The 14,796-nt window shown below is 42.6% G+C and overlaps 1 protein-coding gene across 4 annotated transcripts in view; it reads left to right on the forward strand.

Moving 5' to 3' along the window:
* Ankfy1 (ankyrin repeat and FYVE domain containing 1) overlaps positions 1 to 14,758 on the forward strand; it is a 91,686-nt gene extending 76,928 nt beyond the window's left edge. For all 4 annotated transcript variants that reach the window (XM_076870981.1, XM_076870979.1, XM_076870980.1 and 1 more), the window contains 7 exons: positions 1,389 to 1,565; positions 5,051 to 5,198; positions 5,664 to 5,754; positions 6,057 to 6,181; positions 7,659 to 7,805; positions 10,149 to 10,239; positions 10,773 to 14,758. In XM_076870981.1, the coding sequence (XP_076727096.1) occupies positions 1,389 to 1,565; positions 5,051 to 5,198; positions 5,664 to 5,754; positions 6,057 to 6,181; positions 7,659 to 7,805; positions 10,149 to 10,239; positions 10,773 to 10,905 (912 nt within the window). In that variant the 3' untranslated portion in view covers positions 10,906 to 14,758. The remainder of the gene's footprint in view (positions 1 to 1,388; positions 1,566 to 5,050; positions 5,199 to 5,663; positions 5,755 to 6,056; positions 6,182 to 7,658; positions 7,806 to 10,148; positions 10,240 to 10,772) is intronic.
* Positions 14,759 to 14,796: the final 38 nt, after the last annotated feature.

Below are 14,796 nucleotides of genomic sequence, written 5' to 3' on the forward strand. Positions count from 1 at the left end.
GCTGAAGCGAGCACTAAAAAATGATTTAAATTGAATTTGAGGAGCTTGTATTTTGATGTTGAACAAATTTCTAAGTGTTTTAGAAGAGTTAAATTGTTACTCAGCATAGCTGGCCCAGTTGTCCTTGTCTTTGTGACTCTTTATCAGCTGCTAAATCTGGATGGTGACTTATTGACCTACAAAGAGTGGGTGGGAAATGACAGTAAACATGGATCTGAGCCGGGAGCTTGAATGGTTTTGTCAGTCAGTCTCTCTGAAACCCTACTCTCCAGTAAGCTTGGAGAATACTGCCAGGATTTACAAATAGCCATTTATGAAGGTGAAATGGAGATGTGGAACCTGAATGAAATTCAGTCCTAGTGTGGTGAAGATTGTTGCTTGGTATTTCAGGCTTCTGTACATCACCTTTCTTCAGCATTTTCGTAAGTGAGACTGCATTGCTAGGTGTTAACCTCACACTCACTCAGATAGTGTAAAATGTTCATAAGCGGAGAAAGTTGTCTCACATTTCCTCTCCATCTACTATGGAACTAGTACTGTTTGTCCAAGTCCTTTGCAGATATGTTGCTTGTTACATCAGCACGTGCTGTGGACATTTGTGTGTGAGGTAATTATGTGTGGAGCATGTGGTGTCTCTCTCACTTCCACCTGAGCACTCATACTAATGACAGTTCATATAACTGCAGTGTATGGTATGGTTTGATTTGAGTGAGGTGTCTGCTTTACCTTAGGGGGTCAAAGTCCATGACATTATTTTGGCTTCCTCTGTCATTGTGTTTCACCTATAGAAACTTGCTCCAAATTTCCAAACCCTGTGTTTGACTCTGTAGGGGTCAAGCTGGGACTGGGGATGTGGCTCAGTAGTGGCATGCATGAGGCCCTGGGTTCAATCTGTAGCACCACACACACACTCACACATATACAAAATCAAGGGTCAAGCTGGCATTCTAGCTGTGGTGTTAGGACACTGGGTGCTTGATTTAGCCAAAGCGAATAGATTCCCAGAATTGGTCTTCACCTTTGTCTCAATCTGAGCACCCCAATATTTTGGTAACTTCCTTTCTCTTTCCTTCAGTTTGTCTCTTTCTTAGCTTCCAATGCCTAGTTCCTGCTGCAGGAGGATGCCGGAACAGCTTGGATCAATGCAGTGGCTTCCTTCCCCTGACCACTTGAATGTGACCATGCACATGTGGTTATGTGCACAGATGCATAAAGTGGGTCTGTTGTGGGGTGTAGGGCTGGAGGTGGCATTTAGTGTTGGTTTTTTGGGAGGGAACTTCTGAAGGACTACATCATGAAGCTCCAGTTATTAGCACTGCTTGCAGAAGCTCAGGAGGCACTCTTAAAAGGGAGTCTACTAATATTTTGGTTCCTACTTATTGCCTTAGGTGGATAACAAGGGCCGGAATTTTCTTCACGTGGCAGTTCAGAACTCTGATATTGAAAGTGTCCTGTTCTTGATCAGTGTCCAGGCTAATGTGAATTCCAGAGTCCAGGATGCTTCCAAGTTGACTCCTTTGCATCTCGCTGTCCAAGCAGGCTCAGAGATTATTGTCCGCAATTTGGTAAGTGACACAGAAATATTGTTGCATGTTTCCACTCCCCTGGGTTTCTTCACTTGTCATCCTGACCTCACACCCCTACACCCCATCCTCTAGGCACCTTCTTTAAAAGCTCTCTTAACTCAAACACATTTCAAGTTGTAAAGATTTTCTAAAAAGTGTTTTTCAAAACAAAAACACCCCAGATGGAACATGCTGGAGTGAGGCCTTGAGGGCCAGTAGGATTTGGATAGCTGAGGCAGGGTGGGAGAAGAAAGGGAGTGGAGGTCATTTAAGAGCCATCTCTTTTAATTTTCAAAACTGCAGAGGGGTATAGGAAATTATCTTATGTTTTATGAAGGAGAAAATTTAGGTTCAGAAAACCCCTCCAAGGCCATCAGCTAGTTGTGTAGCTGGGAATTTAGTCATTCCTGTTTGACCTAAAAGCCTGCAACATGATGCCTGGCATGGGAACAGTCTGAGCAAAGATGTGGAAGCTGGAAAATACATGTGGTGCCTTTTTTTTGGTTTTGTTTGTTTGGTACTGAGGATTAGACCCAGGGTTATTTAAACACAGAGCTATATTCCTAGCCCTTTTTATTTTTTATTTTGAAATAAAAATTTGAAATTTTATTCAAAATAAAAAAATAAAAAGGGCCTAATGCAGTTGCTTAGGGCCTTACCAAGTTGCTGAGACTGGCTTTGAACTTGTGATCCTCCTGCCTCAGCCTCCTGAGCTGCTGGGATTACAGACATGTGCCGCAGTACCCAGTTACATTTTATATAGGAAAGCTGGGTTGAAATTTGAGTAGAGAGTAGAAAGAAATTTGAAGTGGCAAGAAGAGACCAGATTGTGGAGCATCAATTACAAACCAAGACCTTTATTTGCAAGCAATGAAGAAATCACACTAAGAGTTGAATAGTCCCAAGCCGAGATAGAGCTTCATGTCACTTAGCCTGGTCTTCAAGAGGTAGTTGTCCCTGGTGCCTCCCATCAGCCCCAGGTGCACACTGCAGAAGTGGCCACAAGAACACTTGGCCAGCCTTTGGTGCTATGGTGTTTTGTTTTGATAAGCACTTTTTAGAAAAGCTTTATAACTTGATATGTGTTTGAGTTGAGAGAGCTTTTAGAGAAGGTGCCAAGTGGGTATGGTGTACAGGTGTGGGGCAAGATGACCAGTGAAAAGACCCAGGGGAGGCAGTGGTGGCAAGCTGTAGACTAGAGAGGTGGAGGATGTAGGGCTGATGGTGACAGGCACAGACTGCATGCAGGGATAGCAGCCAAGAGATGGAGTGGCGAATTAGCCTTATGTTCACCAATCTGTCTCACATCTCAGAGCCTAGGGAACACTGAGGTCCTCCACCAAGGTCATGTTCATGTCTTACTGCAGCTTGACCTCACACATGACACAGGTACCTAGTAATAGCTGACCTTCCAAACAGTGTCCCTGTGGTGCTTCCTCTGTGAATTGGTGCAGCAAAATGTTTGAACCTGTTCACATTGAAAGCACACTGTGTCCATCCCTTTCTCTCCTTAACCAGCCTTGGGATTGGCTATGATCCCTAGCCATAGCACTAGTGACTATGGATATCCCTCTAGGTATGTCTTACCTGGAGGGTCCCATATCCACTCATGATTGGTCCTGTCTATGATGGATTTGATTGGGTCCCAAGAGTTCTGAGGAGGCTTGGACTTAAGTCCAGGTGAAAAACAAGAGCAGCTCATCAGTGTCTGTATTCTCCCAGAGGCATATGCTTGTACTCATAGATAGAGGAACCTGGGGGAAGGGTAGCAGACCCCAGAAAAGGCAAATTGGGCTGTAACTACAAACTGCTGAGTATATCTGTTAATAGCAACTGCCTTTGAAGCTTTGACAGAAAGTGGATGATGATGAATGAATTTCAAATACTAAATGAACAGGCAAGATATTATTTCTGCCTTTGATCCTATAATTTGTACTCTTTTTAAAAATAGTATGAAAATGGTACATGTTCATTGTGGAATATAATGTTATGAAACCTATCTCCCTTTTACTCCCAGCTTTCCTCAGAGTTTGTTATATAGTTATTTGCAGCTGAACAACAGGGTTATGTTCTGCGAATTCTTTCTGTCTGTAGGTGTTTTTGTCATTGTACCAGCTTCAGGGAGTGTGCTTATAGCTGGGTATGGTGGCATATGCCTCTGATCCTTGTGACTTGGCAGCTGTGGCAGGAGGATTACAAGTTTGAGGCCGGCCTGGTTAATTTAATGAGTTCCTGTCTCAAAATAAAAAATAAAAAGGATTGAAGAGATAGCTCAGTGGTTAAGCACTACTGGGTTCAATCCCCAGTACCAAAAAAGGGAAATTTTAAAAAGAATATACTTACACAAAGATGGCTGCAATGTCACTAAGCAATAGGCTCTTACCATCTTCATGTATGTGTTCCATTGTTGAACAAAGTGTCATTTCAGCACATGACTATGCTATTGAATATGTTCAAATTATTTCTTTATCTGTACACATGTGCATGCATGTGTGTATACATATCTTCTAACTTGCCTTAAAAACAAAGAAACACAAAACCCACTTTTATTACTTTGCATTAGTTTAAATCCTTGAAGGGTACAGCAACATAAATTCTGTGCCTGATATCCTTAGCTGGAAGATTGCTTTGGGATTTGGCACAAACTGTGCAAGTTACCGTTCCCCAGATTGCATTGGTTTCATTCAGTCTGCTATTAGGAGTCACTGTGTATTTCATTGCTTTTTTTCTTCTCCACATTTTTTTATTGGTGCATTATAGTTGTACATAATGGTATTCGTTACTTTTTATACATAAGTGTGACTCTTGACTAGAGAGTAGAATTTAGTTTTATCCCAAATATAAACACCTTAATTTTAAGAAGAACAGGAAGCTACTTTTGGTTCCAGAGACTCCACATCTGCCAACAACAACAACAACAACAAAAAAGCCTTGCACCACAACTTCCAAATGTATTTGCTTTTAGGAGTCCTCTTCCCAGCAGGCCTCCACAGTCTCCAAGATGGCAGGAAGAGGTGCCTTTTTAATTTTTAACTTAATTGTGGTTGGTATCTTTCTGTGTTAATTTATATATATTTATCATCATAATGGTCATCTTACTTTATTGTTTGCATATTCAAATTTTTATAACCAGTCCCTTTTTGCTGTCAGCTTTTACTATTGTAAGCAGTGGACAACTTTATATAGTAGCATAAATATCACTTCAGTCCTGTATAGTTTTTATATACCAGAATCCTAGAATTAGAACTCCTCTGCCCCAGGGAGTAGCTAGTGAACATTTTGGTAGCTAATTGCTCATTTGCTCTGGGTACAGGTTTTGCCAGGTTTCCTCATCAGGACTATGTCTGAGGCCCATGTGCACCCAGCTTTGCCAACAGGGTGGACCATCAGTCTCAGTGGATATCAGAAGAGAGACAAGCTTGGCCCCATAAATGGGACCTTGATTGTGATAGATAGACAAGCTATTCAGTAATCAACTTCAATAGCTTCTTGCAGGAGCCAAGGTGAATGAATTAACCAAGCATCGCCAAACTGCCCTCCATCTTGCTGCCCAGCAGGACCTGCCTACCATCTGCTCAGTTCTCCTAGAGAATGGAGTAGACTTTGCTGCTGTCGATGAGAATGGAAATAATGGTAATTCTTAGTCATTACTTTATGTACAGTTCTGTGTGCCTTGAACAATCCCTGTTTTCTGGGAGTAGAGTTATGCTGCACCCTTGGACATACTCTCCCCCTCAGGGAGGTTGACTTGCATAGGTACAGAGTTGTGATGGGAAATGCTGTGGGCAGGGCATGCATCCTGCCACTGATGAGGGCTTGGACAGCCTCCCCCAGTCTGATTGGTAACCCTGGAAGCCTAAAGTGACTTCTGAAACTGAAGTCTCACCTTTGAGACTTCTGAAACAGAAACAAAGATCTGAGATTGCATTTATGACTCATTATTGTAGGTGGCAAAAGAAAGGAAAAGAAGGCTTTGTACATGGGGCTGGTCGCTATTCCGGCTGAGTCTCATTTAGACGGGGTTTGTGAGGGTGGGGAGAAACTGAGACTTTTCTACATGTGCTCTGGGCCTGCACAGTAAGAGCATTTACTCCCCAGCTCTTCATCTTGCTGTCATGCATGGTCGACTCAACAACATCCGGGTTCTCCTGACAGAGTGCACAGTGGATGCTGAAGCCTTTAATCTGAGGTGAGTGTGTCTGAGAGACCTGGGCTCCACGTCTCCTGGCCTGTTTCTCAGAGCTAGCCATCACCAGTGCCACCCCTTATCCCTGATGCACACTGCAGAACTGGCCACTGAGGCACTTGATTAGCTTTTGGTTCCATGGTATTTTTGTTTTTGTAAAAAAATACCTTTTAGAAAAACTCTTTTGATCTGTAAATGTCCCTTAGATTTATCTAGCATAACAGAGTTCAGGAAATTCCTTATCTTTTGTTGTGTGATGCCCATGACAGATAACATCTAACTTTTTTCCCAACTTGTTTTATTAGAGGCCAGTCACCACTGCATATTTTGGGACAGTATGGCAAAGAGAATGCAGCAGCCATCTTTGATCTGTTCTTAGAGAGCATGCCTGAGTATCCTCTAGATAAACCAGATGCAGAAGGAAACACAGGTATGTAATAAAGTGTGTGAATGTCTGTCTCATTTGTGCAACTTGCCTCCAGGATAAACAAGAGTGCAGGCTCATAAGGGCATTCAGCTCAGTGCATTTCATTTAGACACTCTCAAAATTGTGAAAGATCCCTTTCGTGGAATTTGGAGTATCTGACATCTGAAGTGCATCTACTGCTCTAGAGCCATACCCATGTTGAAACAGGCCTGCCCATCTGTTTTTATTGCCCTTGTCTACTTTTTATACAGTTAACCAGGCCCTTTCCCAAGTAGTCACCATGTTCATTTATTTAACTTTCATGAGGTACTTTTGCACATGGTTTCATTGAACACTCACAACAACCAACCCATGAGTTAAGCAGTTCACATAGTTGTGTCCCCATTTTTCAGATAAGGAAACAAGACTCAAAAAGACAGGCTAAAGAACAGTCTCTTTCCCCCTAGTGGGTGCTTCTCTAAACACCTTGTTGCTTCTGCATTCCCATTCATTCACATTCACCCCCACCTTAACTCCAGACAGAGCCTCCATGGCCTTTGACAGAAATGTAGTCACCACTGGGTACTCTGAACCTTAGCAGAGAATCAAATATTGTATCACCTGGTTTTTAGCTTTGGAAAGAGTTCTTACTGGCCTTGATACATGAATATGTTTTTTGAGCTGCCAGTGATAGGCCTGAACTTCAGAGGATTCAGCTGCTGGCAGTAAGCTGCTAGACTCAGCATATGCTCAGGGAGCATCACTGCCCAGGAGCAGGTCCACAGGCAGAAGGGAGGGAGGGGCTTCCAATTTATAGGTTTCACATGATTGAGTAAATTTTCTAACCTCTCTGTGTTGATAATGGGAACGATAACTTTCCTCTTACTACATCATTTTGAGAGTTAAGAATATAACTAAAGTATCTGGTAAAGCTAAGCAAAGTGAGCTATGGTTAGCTGAGATTGTTCTTAGAGAAGGCCAGTAGGATGGCTAGACCAGAATCCAGAGTTTCATATTCCTTCTGGGCCCATACTTTCTTACAGGAGATAATCCATTCAGTGGAACATGTTTTTCTGGAACATATTCCCTACACTGATTTATTATTTTTTTCCCAACATGTGTATATAGGTCATAGGTCTTCAGATTTCATTACATTTTATGAAAGCAATGCTACATGCCATAGGAAGGAAGCTGAGACAACAATATATTTTTCCTTTAGTGTTGGATCCTTACCTCAATTTTCTCATAGCCAAAGTTCTGTGTGTGTGATTCCAGAACCATCGCTATTCTTGAATCCCTTGACTTGTGGCTGGATCCTTTGTTGGAAGGATCTCGTGGCTGCAGATCCCCCATGGAAGTCTCATTAGCACCTCAGATCCCTGTGTATCTTTGAGGACTTTCCTAACCAATGTTCTACCCTCAGCTATCCTCCACGCACCCTTTGGCAGTCCCTGGTTGGGGCCAGATGGGACGTAGCCTTACCTGTGGTTTTATTTTTCAGTGCTGCTCTTAGCATACATGAAAGGGAATGCCAACTTGTGCCGTGCCATAGTCCGATCTGGGGCTCGTCTTGGGGTGAATAATAACCAAGGTGTGAATATTTTCAACTACCAGGTTGCAACCAAGCAACTTCTGTTTAGACTATTAGGTGAGTGCCTCCTTTGTGCTCTTCTAGTGCAAGCACAGTTCAGTGTTGATTTTCTAGATGTATTGGTGATCCTTAAATCTCATAACGTCTTCCTATAAGAACTGTTCATACCATTTCCATACACCATATAGGGGTGTTTCTGTGAATGGGTGAAGGACCTTTGAATAATGTTGGAGAAGGTCATTGTTAGCAGTCTCTTTTCAGAGTGATTTGCAGTTTCCAGTTTCCCTGAACCTTCCAGAAATTCATAAGCACTAGGCAGGTCACCCCAACGTACCTGCTGGCTGCTTGTCTACACACCTGTCCTCCTTTAGCTCAGTCAGTCTCTATAGTCTTAAAATGGCTTTGCTTCATTCTTCACTGACTCTTCCTTCTCCATTTCCTTTTGTGGAGAGGAGTGCTTCATCTTAATTTCTTACTTGCATGTTTTTACTCCTTGTTGAGGTGGTAGTAAGAATCAGAATGCTTTCAGTGTGTGTTTTTTCATTATTGGCAGTGGAGACCCCAGGCAGAGAAACATGCTCGGAAATACTTACAGCTATGTCATCTTCATGAGGGCGACTGGCACCAGCACAAAGTTGGTTGTGCAGAATCATTATTCAAGCATGGCATTTCAGTAGCCAGGATGAATGGATAAAGAACATGTGGATATATACAGTGGAATTCTCTTCAGCCATAAATAAGAATGAAATCTTGTTATGTGCGGCAACATGGATTAACTCTGAGGACATTAAAGCCAGGCACAGAAAGATACCAAATGTTCTCACTCATGTGTGAAAACTAAAGAAGTTGATTTAAAGCTAGGTGCTATGACACATGCCTGTAATTACAGTGACCTGGGAGGTGGAGGCAGGAGGAATGCAAGTTTGAGGCCAGCCTCAGGAATTCAGTGAGACCCTGACTAAAATTGAAAAGGGCTGGAACCAGGTGTGGTGGCGCATACCTGTAATCCCAGCAGCTCAGGAGACTGAGGCAGGAGGATCATGAGTTCAAAGCCTGCTTCAGCAACTTATTGAGGCCCTAAGCAATTCAGTGAGACTGTCTCTAAATAAAATACAAAAATGGGCTGGGGATCTGGCTCAGTGATTAAGAGCCCCTGGGTTCACCCCAGTACAAAAAAGGTGGGGGGCTGGGGATGTAGCTCAGTGGTTGAGGGCCCCTAGTTTCAATCCCCAGTACAAAAAAAAAATGTTGATTTCATGGAAGTAGAGGGGAGAAGAAGAGTGGTCACTAGATGCTACAAAGGGAACAGCAATTGAAGAACTTGGGGGAGAACTGTTCATACCAATAAAGAATACCAAAATACAGCTAGAAGGAATAAGTTCTAGTGTTCTACAGCATAGTGAGGTGCTTAGTCTATGACCATTGTTTATATATTTTATAAAGAACTAGAAGAAAGGAATTCAAAGGTTCTCAATACAAAGAAATGATAAATGTTCCAGTAGAGGGAAATGCTAATTACCCTGATTTAATTATTGCACAGTATACATGTATTGAATTATCACATTGTAATCCATAAATATGTATAGTTATTATGTGTCAATTATAGTGTTTGTGATACCTAGTCTGCTTTAGTTTTCCAGGTGCCAGGCACTATGTTGGCCTTTTGAGAGCTTGGAGCAGACGGCCATTGTGGTGCTTGTACTAGAAAGTGCTCAGTTAGAAGGTGACTGGCCCGTCTACTGCTCCCTCCCCTGAGCTTAGCTTCTCTCTACAGAGTGGTCAGCACAATACTTGGTGTGCAGTTAGAGCTCAGTACATAAATACTGTAATGGGTTATCTCCACTGCTAACTCTCAGCTTGGAATATGAAACTGAGCTCATCTGCTCTAGTTCTTTCTTTAGGTCTCTTCTGTGCTGGTGGCCCCACCACACTTAGTCACTCCATCCACAAACTTGGGAATCCTCCCTGCCTCCCTCATATCCTGCACTCCTTTCAGGCCCCAAATCACAGATTCGGTCCCCTCAGTTTTTTTGTCTTGGTCCTCTCTGCTGTGTTCCCCTGATCACCCCTCTACCCCCAACCTCTCCAGCTGTGTAGTCTCTGCTTTCCTTACCGTACCTCATACTCCAGCTGCCCTGACTTAGGTGTATCTCTGCCCAGGTGCTGCTGTTTCCCCTCCTTGAACAGTGTTACCTCCTCCCCTGGACTGATGAGGCCTCATAATCCATAGTCTTCTCTGTGAGCTTTTCCTCGCCATGTTAGAATACATCATTCCTTTCCTTCTCCTCTCCCATCATGCTGCAGTGCTATTTACTGGTTTGTTTCCCTGCCCCCTCCACCCTGTGTCCTGCCTAGCACAGTAACTGTATTGCAGGAACTAGTCTTTTGTGTGTATTACAGACATGCTGTCCAAGGAACCTCCATGGTGTGATGGCTCCAACTGCTATGAGTGCACTGCCAAGTTTGGAGTCACAACTCGCAAGCATCACTGGTAAGTCACCTGCCTTTTTTATGATAAGCTATGAACCCTCCAGGATCTTATCCTCTCCTGGGCAAAACTTGACCAAACGGAATGATGAAATGGCAGGACCAAACAGGGTCCTTCAGAGATGTGGGCAAGGCAGGGAGCAGTCCAACTGGTGTCTTTCCTGATGGCTAATACAGCACAAAGCTCTCATATAGTCTGTCAGGCCTGTCATTTGCCCTGGGCTTGTAGCAGAGCTGAGTTATTGCCCTCACAGTGTGCCTGAGTGCTGGGTGCTGTACTGAGAGGACTAAGGAGCTGTCCCTATTAAAGTGAACCATTTTGTTTGTTGAACTGCTCATTATCTTTAAATGAAGCCTTCTGTATTGCTTAAGCTTAATTATTGTCTAGAATTTTGTTTTTATGGACTAAAAATTATGCATGAATTGGAGTAACTTGGTTAGTAATTGGCAGAATTGGCCACAGAGCCTTGTCTGCTCCTGTGCCCAGCAGTCTCTTTGTGAGGATCCCTCTCATACTTCCTTTCTTTGCTTCCACAGTCGGCATTGCGGACGTCTGCTATGCCATAAATGTTCTACCAAGGAAATTCCTATTATAAAGTTTGATCTGAACAAGCCTGTGCGAGTCTGCAACATTTGCTTTGATGTACTGACACTGGGTGGAGTCTCTTAGCTCCCAGGACGCCCAGGCCACATCCCCATCACCTCCCCAGCAGCTGCTCTGCTCACCAGCCTGCCTCACCGGACCCCCACCTAGAGCAGGAGCTGGCAGTCGTCTTCCTGCGGCAATACTGGAACAATTAAGGACCGTGATCCCGTTTCGAATAATTCTGTATGATTGTCACTATGTCAGACTGTGATTGAGTTCACTAGATGTCTCACTAATCGAACCAGGCCATTTAGCCTAAGTGGTAAACATGATAGTAATTAGACCCCATTCTGCTAGCAACATTCAAGGACACTTTGAGAACATTTTCCCTCCAGTAGCTTAGTGTCCATCTCAGAGTATTCCTAAGTCTTCCTGCCTGGGCTGGCTTACGAGGCAGAGCCTAACAGAGTGGGAAGCTGGCTGTATCATGAGAGCTGGCTTCACTCTAGGTTAAGTGGCTCTGGACTTTTCTGCTGTGTTTTCATAAAGTTAATAGGATCCTCTTTCCCTGAAGTCTTTTCTTTTTTTCTTTTTTCTTTTTTTAAGCTAAGCTGTATTTTTAGCAAGCTGCCCCTTTTAAAAAGGTGAAATCTTTCTAAACAGGGTTCAAAGATGAGAGCTGAAAAATCGTGGCCTTAACAACTGAAAGCTTTACTAATGTTCATGCTGCCCAGGTGTCTGGAGTACAGTGTGGCGGCTTGACACCTCCTAGCAGCTGTCTCATTCTCTCGTCTTGCTGCGTCCTGTCTGTGGAGTCCTTAGTCACTCTGCCACTAAGTGAGTGGTGGAGGAAATGCACTTTTATTGTGCCGCACTTTTTATATAACTGCATCATTGGTGATTCCTATTTAAAAATTCATAAACAAAAATAAACTCATACATTCTCCTCACAGCAGTGATTCTAATCTTCAGCTATGACTAGACCTCAGCCCACCCTAATTTTAGAGGAAACTCCTGCTGAGTGTCTCTTAGAGCAAGAGATTCATACAGGCCAAGTGCCCAGAGTCGGGGGATCAACAAGACTGCAGCCCTAAGGCCTTCTCCAGCCTCAGGCTGGCAGATCCCATCTCCTTGACATGAATGCTTCTTGCTGAAACCTTTCCTGGTTATGCTGTTAGTGCTGTTGATCCCAGTTCTGTGTAGCTTGCCTGCCCCAAAAGCCAATAGCTGAAGGCCCTGGCCAAGTGTGTGCAAACCATTTTGGAAGGCTCTGACTTGATTGCTGATTGAGGCCTCCAGAACTCATTTGGGCCTTATTTGCTGCTAGTACATACATCTATTGACTCTGAGGTGTTAAACTTCTTTTCTTTTGAAGGTTTGGCCAGTTTTTAAAAAATGCACATTGAAAAAGAAACTTTTACCACTGCTTTTTAATAATATTCAATTCTGAGATGAACAATATGTGCTATATAGTTATATTCAGAGATTAACAATCTCAAAAATACTGATTTTTTTCAGACACTTAATAACCACTACATTTTTTTTTGCATTAATGAAGTATGGATATATGTGTAAAAGGGACTGAGTATTATTTTGCAACATCCCTGTTTTGTTTGTTTTTCCTTTGGATAGTGGTATGTCCTCTATGTTGCTGTAGATTTAAACATTCTATTGCCTAAATATGTGTGTAAAATGCGCTGATAAACCAGAGTGCTACTTTTAAAAATATTTCTGTGATTTATAAGATATATATGCTTTTTATGTTAATATGAGCTTGTGCACAATGTTTAAAAAATGAGAAAAATTTCCATTCACCCAGTCTGTGATATATTTCATACAGAATTTTTATAAAATATTTGACCAAGTTTTGGTAAATGACCATGTTTAAGCATGTGGTCAGTTTCCATTTTCTGTTGCCTGAAAAGGCCCACAAGAACATAAGGCTTCATTAGGTAGCTTGACATTTAGAAAGCAAAATAATTATGATTTAGATATGAATTGAGGTGGTCGGTACATACATACTTGTTCTTTTAATGTTCACAGTGGAAAGGAAAGGACAGGAATTCAATTAGGGATTGTTCTGCCCTTGCCCTCCCATGCCAGTTTCAATAACAGTCTCGCCTATACTTGCACTTAAAATCTTAAGATCATGTTTAAAATGTGTTGATTCAAGCTTTTATTCAGAGTCCAGGGATAGCAATGATACTGACCAACCGTGGATGCGGGGGAACATTTTTGAGTTCTGCACTGGTGCATTCATGTAGTGATAGAATAGGCCTCTTTCCCAAGTCTTAGGAAATCTCCCTAAATCTACCACACTGCTTGCTGCTCACTGGGCTGCACTCAGCAGGCTCCTTGAGGGGTATCTGCCCTGTGGGACCCCAACATACACTGCCCTGGCCAGGACCCGATACACTCTGTGTCCCTCTTATGCTCTTCATGCTGTCAAGACTTGACTACAAAACTGCCTAGCTGTTCTTGTTAAATTTTAATCAGTAGCTTGAGTACTAGTAGCAAAATTTAATTTTATTCATTTGGAAAGTTTCCAATTGTGAATGAATAGAGCAGGAAGAATAAACTTTGCTGAAATATAATTTGCTGCATCATTCAACATTGTTAATGCCGAATTAGCTCTGTAACTGTCTCTTGCTCGTTGCCAGACTTAAGACAGAGGTACAAACCATGTGATATGTATAAATTGAATGGCTTAAACTAATTTGCTGTGATCCTCTAACACAAAAATGTCCCACAAACTTAAGTGCCTACACTTAGAACTCTAGTTTCAGTTATCTTTCCAGTGGTGTCTCACTGAATGATGTATTAGAACATGTGTTCCATTTGCAGTTTTGTGCCTGTACACTGTCAACACCAATTACCAATTTAGTTGAGGCTGGAATAGATTGCTCAATTCACCTGCCACATTCTCTCCAAGGAGTGGGGTCCACATGACCTTCAGTCCTCTACCTCAGAGCCTTCAGTCATTTCTGACCACCCTGATCAGCTTCGCCCTCTGTACCCAAATGGGCCCCTGTGTGGAGCTCAGTGTGCATGTGGTCTCTCTATTCTTCCCGATTCACGTCTCATGTATTGTAATAAACTGTTCCTGTGTTAATCTTGTCCACAGGCATGGAGGGGAGGGAAGGCTTGGGAACAGGAAGATCACTGAGCTCCACTAGGTTTCCTTCATCCGGAGAAAAAGAACACTTCTGAATTATGTAATGCTTAGACCTGAGGCAAAGCAAACATCCAGGTGACAGAGGCATGCACAATTAAATGTACACTTCCATCATAGAAACACTTGCTTCCTTCACAAAAGCCCCAGAATAACCATGTGAAGCACCAGAGCTTCCCCTTCCAGCTGGAGAGAGGAGCCAGCAGAGAGAAAATGGTTACCCAGGCACTGAAAGCCACACTCACACCCCGTGGCAGTGATTTAGTAAAGAGCTGAGTGTCTGACCAGATATAAACAAAACACTTAAATCCCCAAAAGTTGTAGATGCCTTAAACATTTTCTTTGGAAGATCATCATCTGTAGTTTCTCTTTTGTGTGGCGTAAATAATATATTAACCTGTTACAACTGACAACATTGGTTCTCTGTAACTAACTAAGGAGTCTTGAGACTGCTTGACCTAATGACTTGCCTTTTTGGCAGATGTGTGGAGTTGGCTGTTCCATGACCACCCTGTGGTACCAAGGGCAAGGGCAGTAGCTGGGCAGAAACTGCAGGTACACATTTGGGTTGATCACCTTGGCTTCCACATCATTTGAGGTGGTGTTCAGTGTGGGATAATGGCATCATATAGGACCATGGCGCTTATGGGCTTTTTTTTTTTTTTTTTTTTTTTTTGAGTCTATGTAATGGAATGTATTTTTCAAATACTGATATTTGGATTTTCTGTAACAATTCCTTATAATAAAATGAGGTAAAATTGTGCATTTCAAGTGGAAACTTTAATAAGACATTTGTAGTTACT

Source organism: Callospermophilus lateralis, chromosome 11, assembly GCF_048772815.1.
Source record: "Callospermophilus lateralis isolate mCalLat2 chromosome 11, mCalLat2.hap1, whole genome shotgun sequence".
NCBI classification, from domain to species: Eukaryota; Metazoa; Chordata; class Mammalia; order Rodentia; family Sciuridae; genus Callospermophilus; species Callospermophilus lateralis.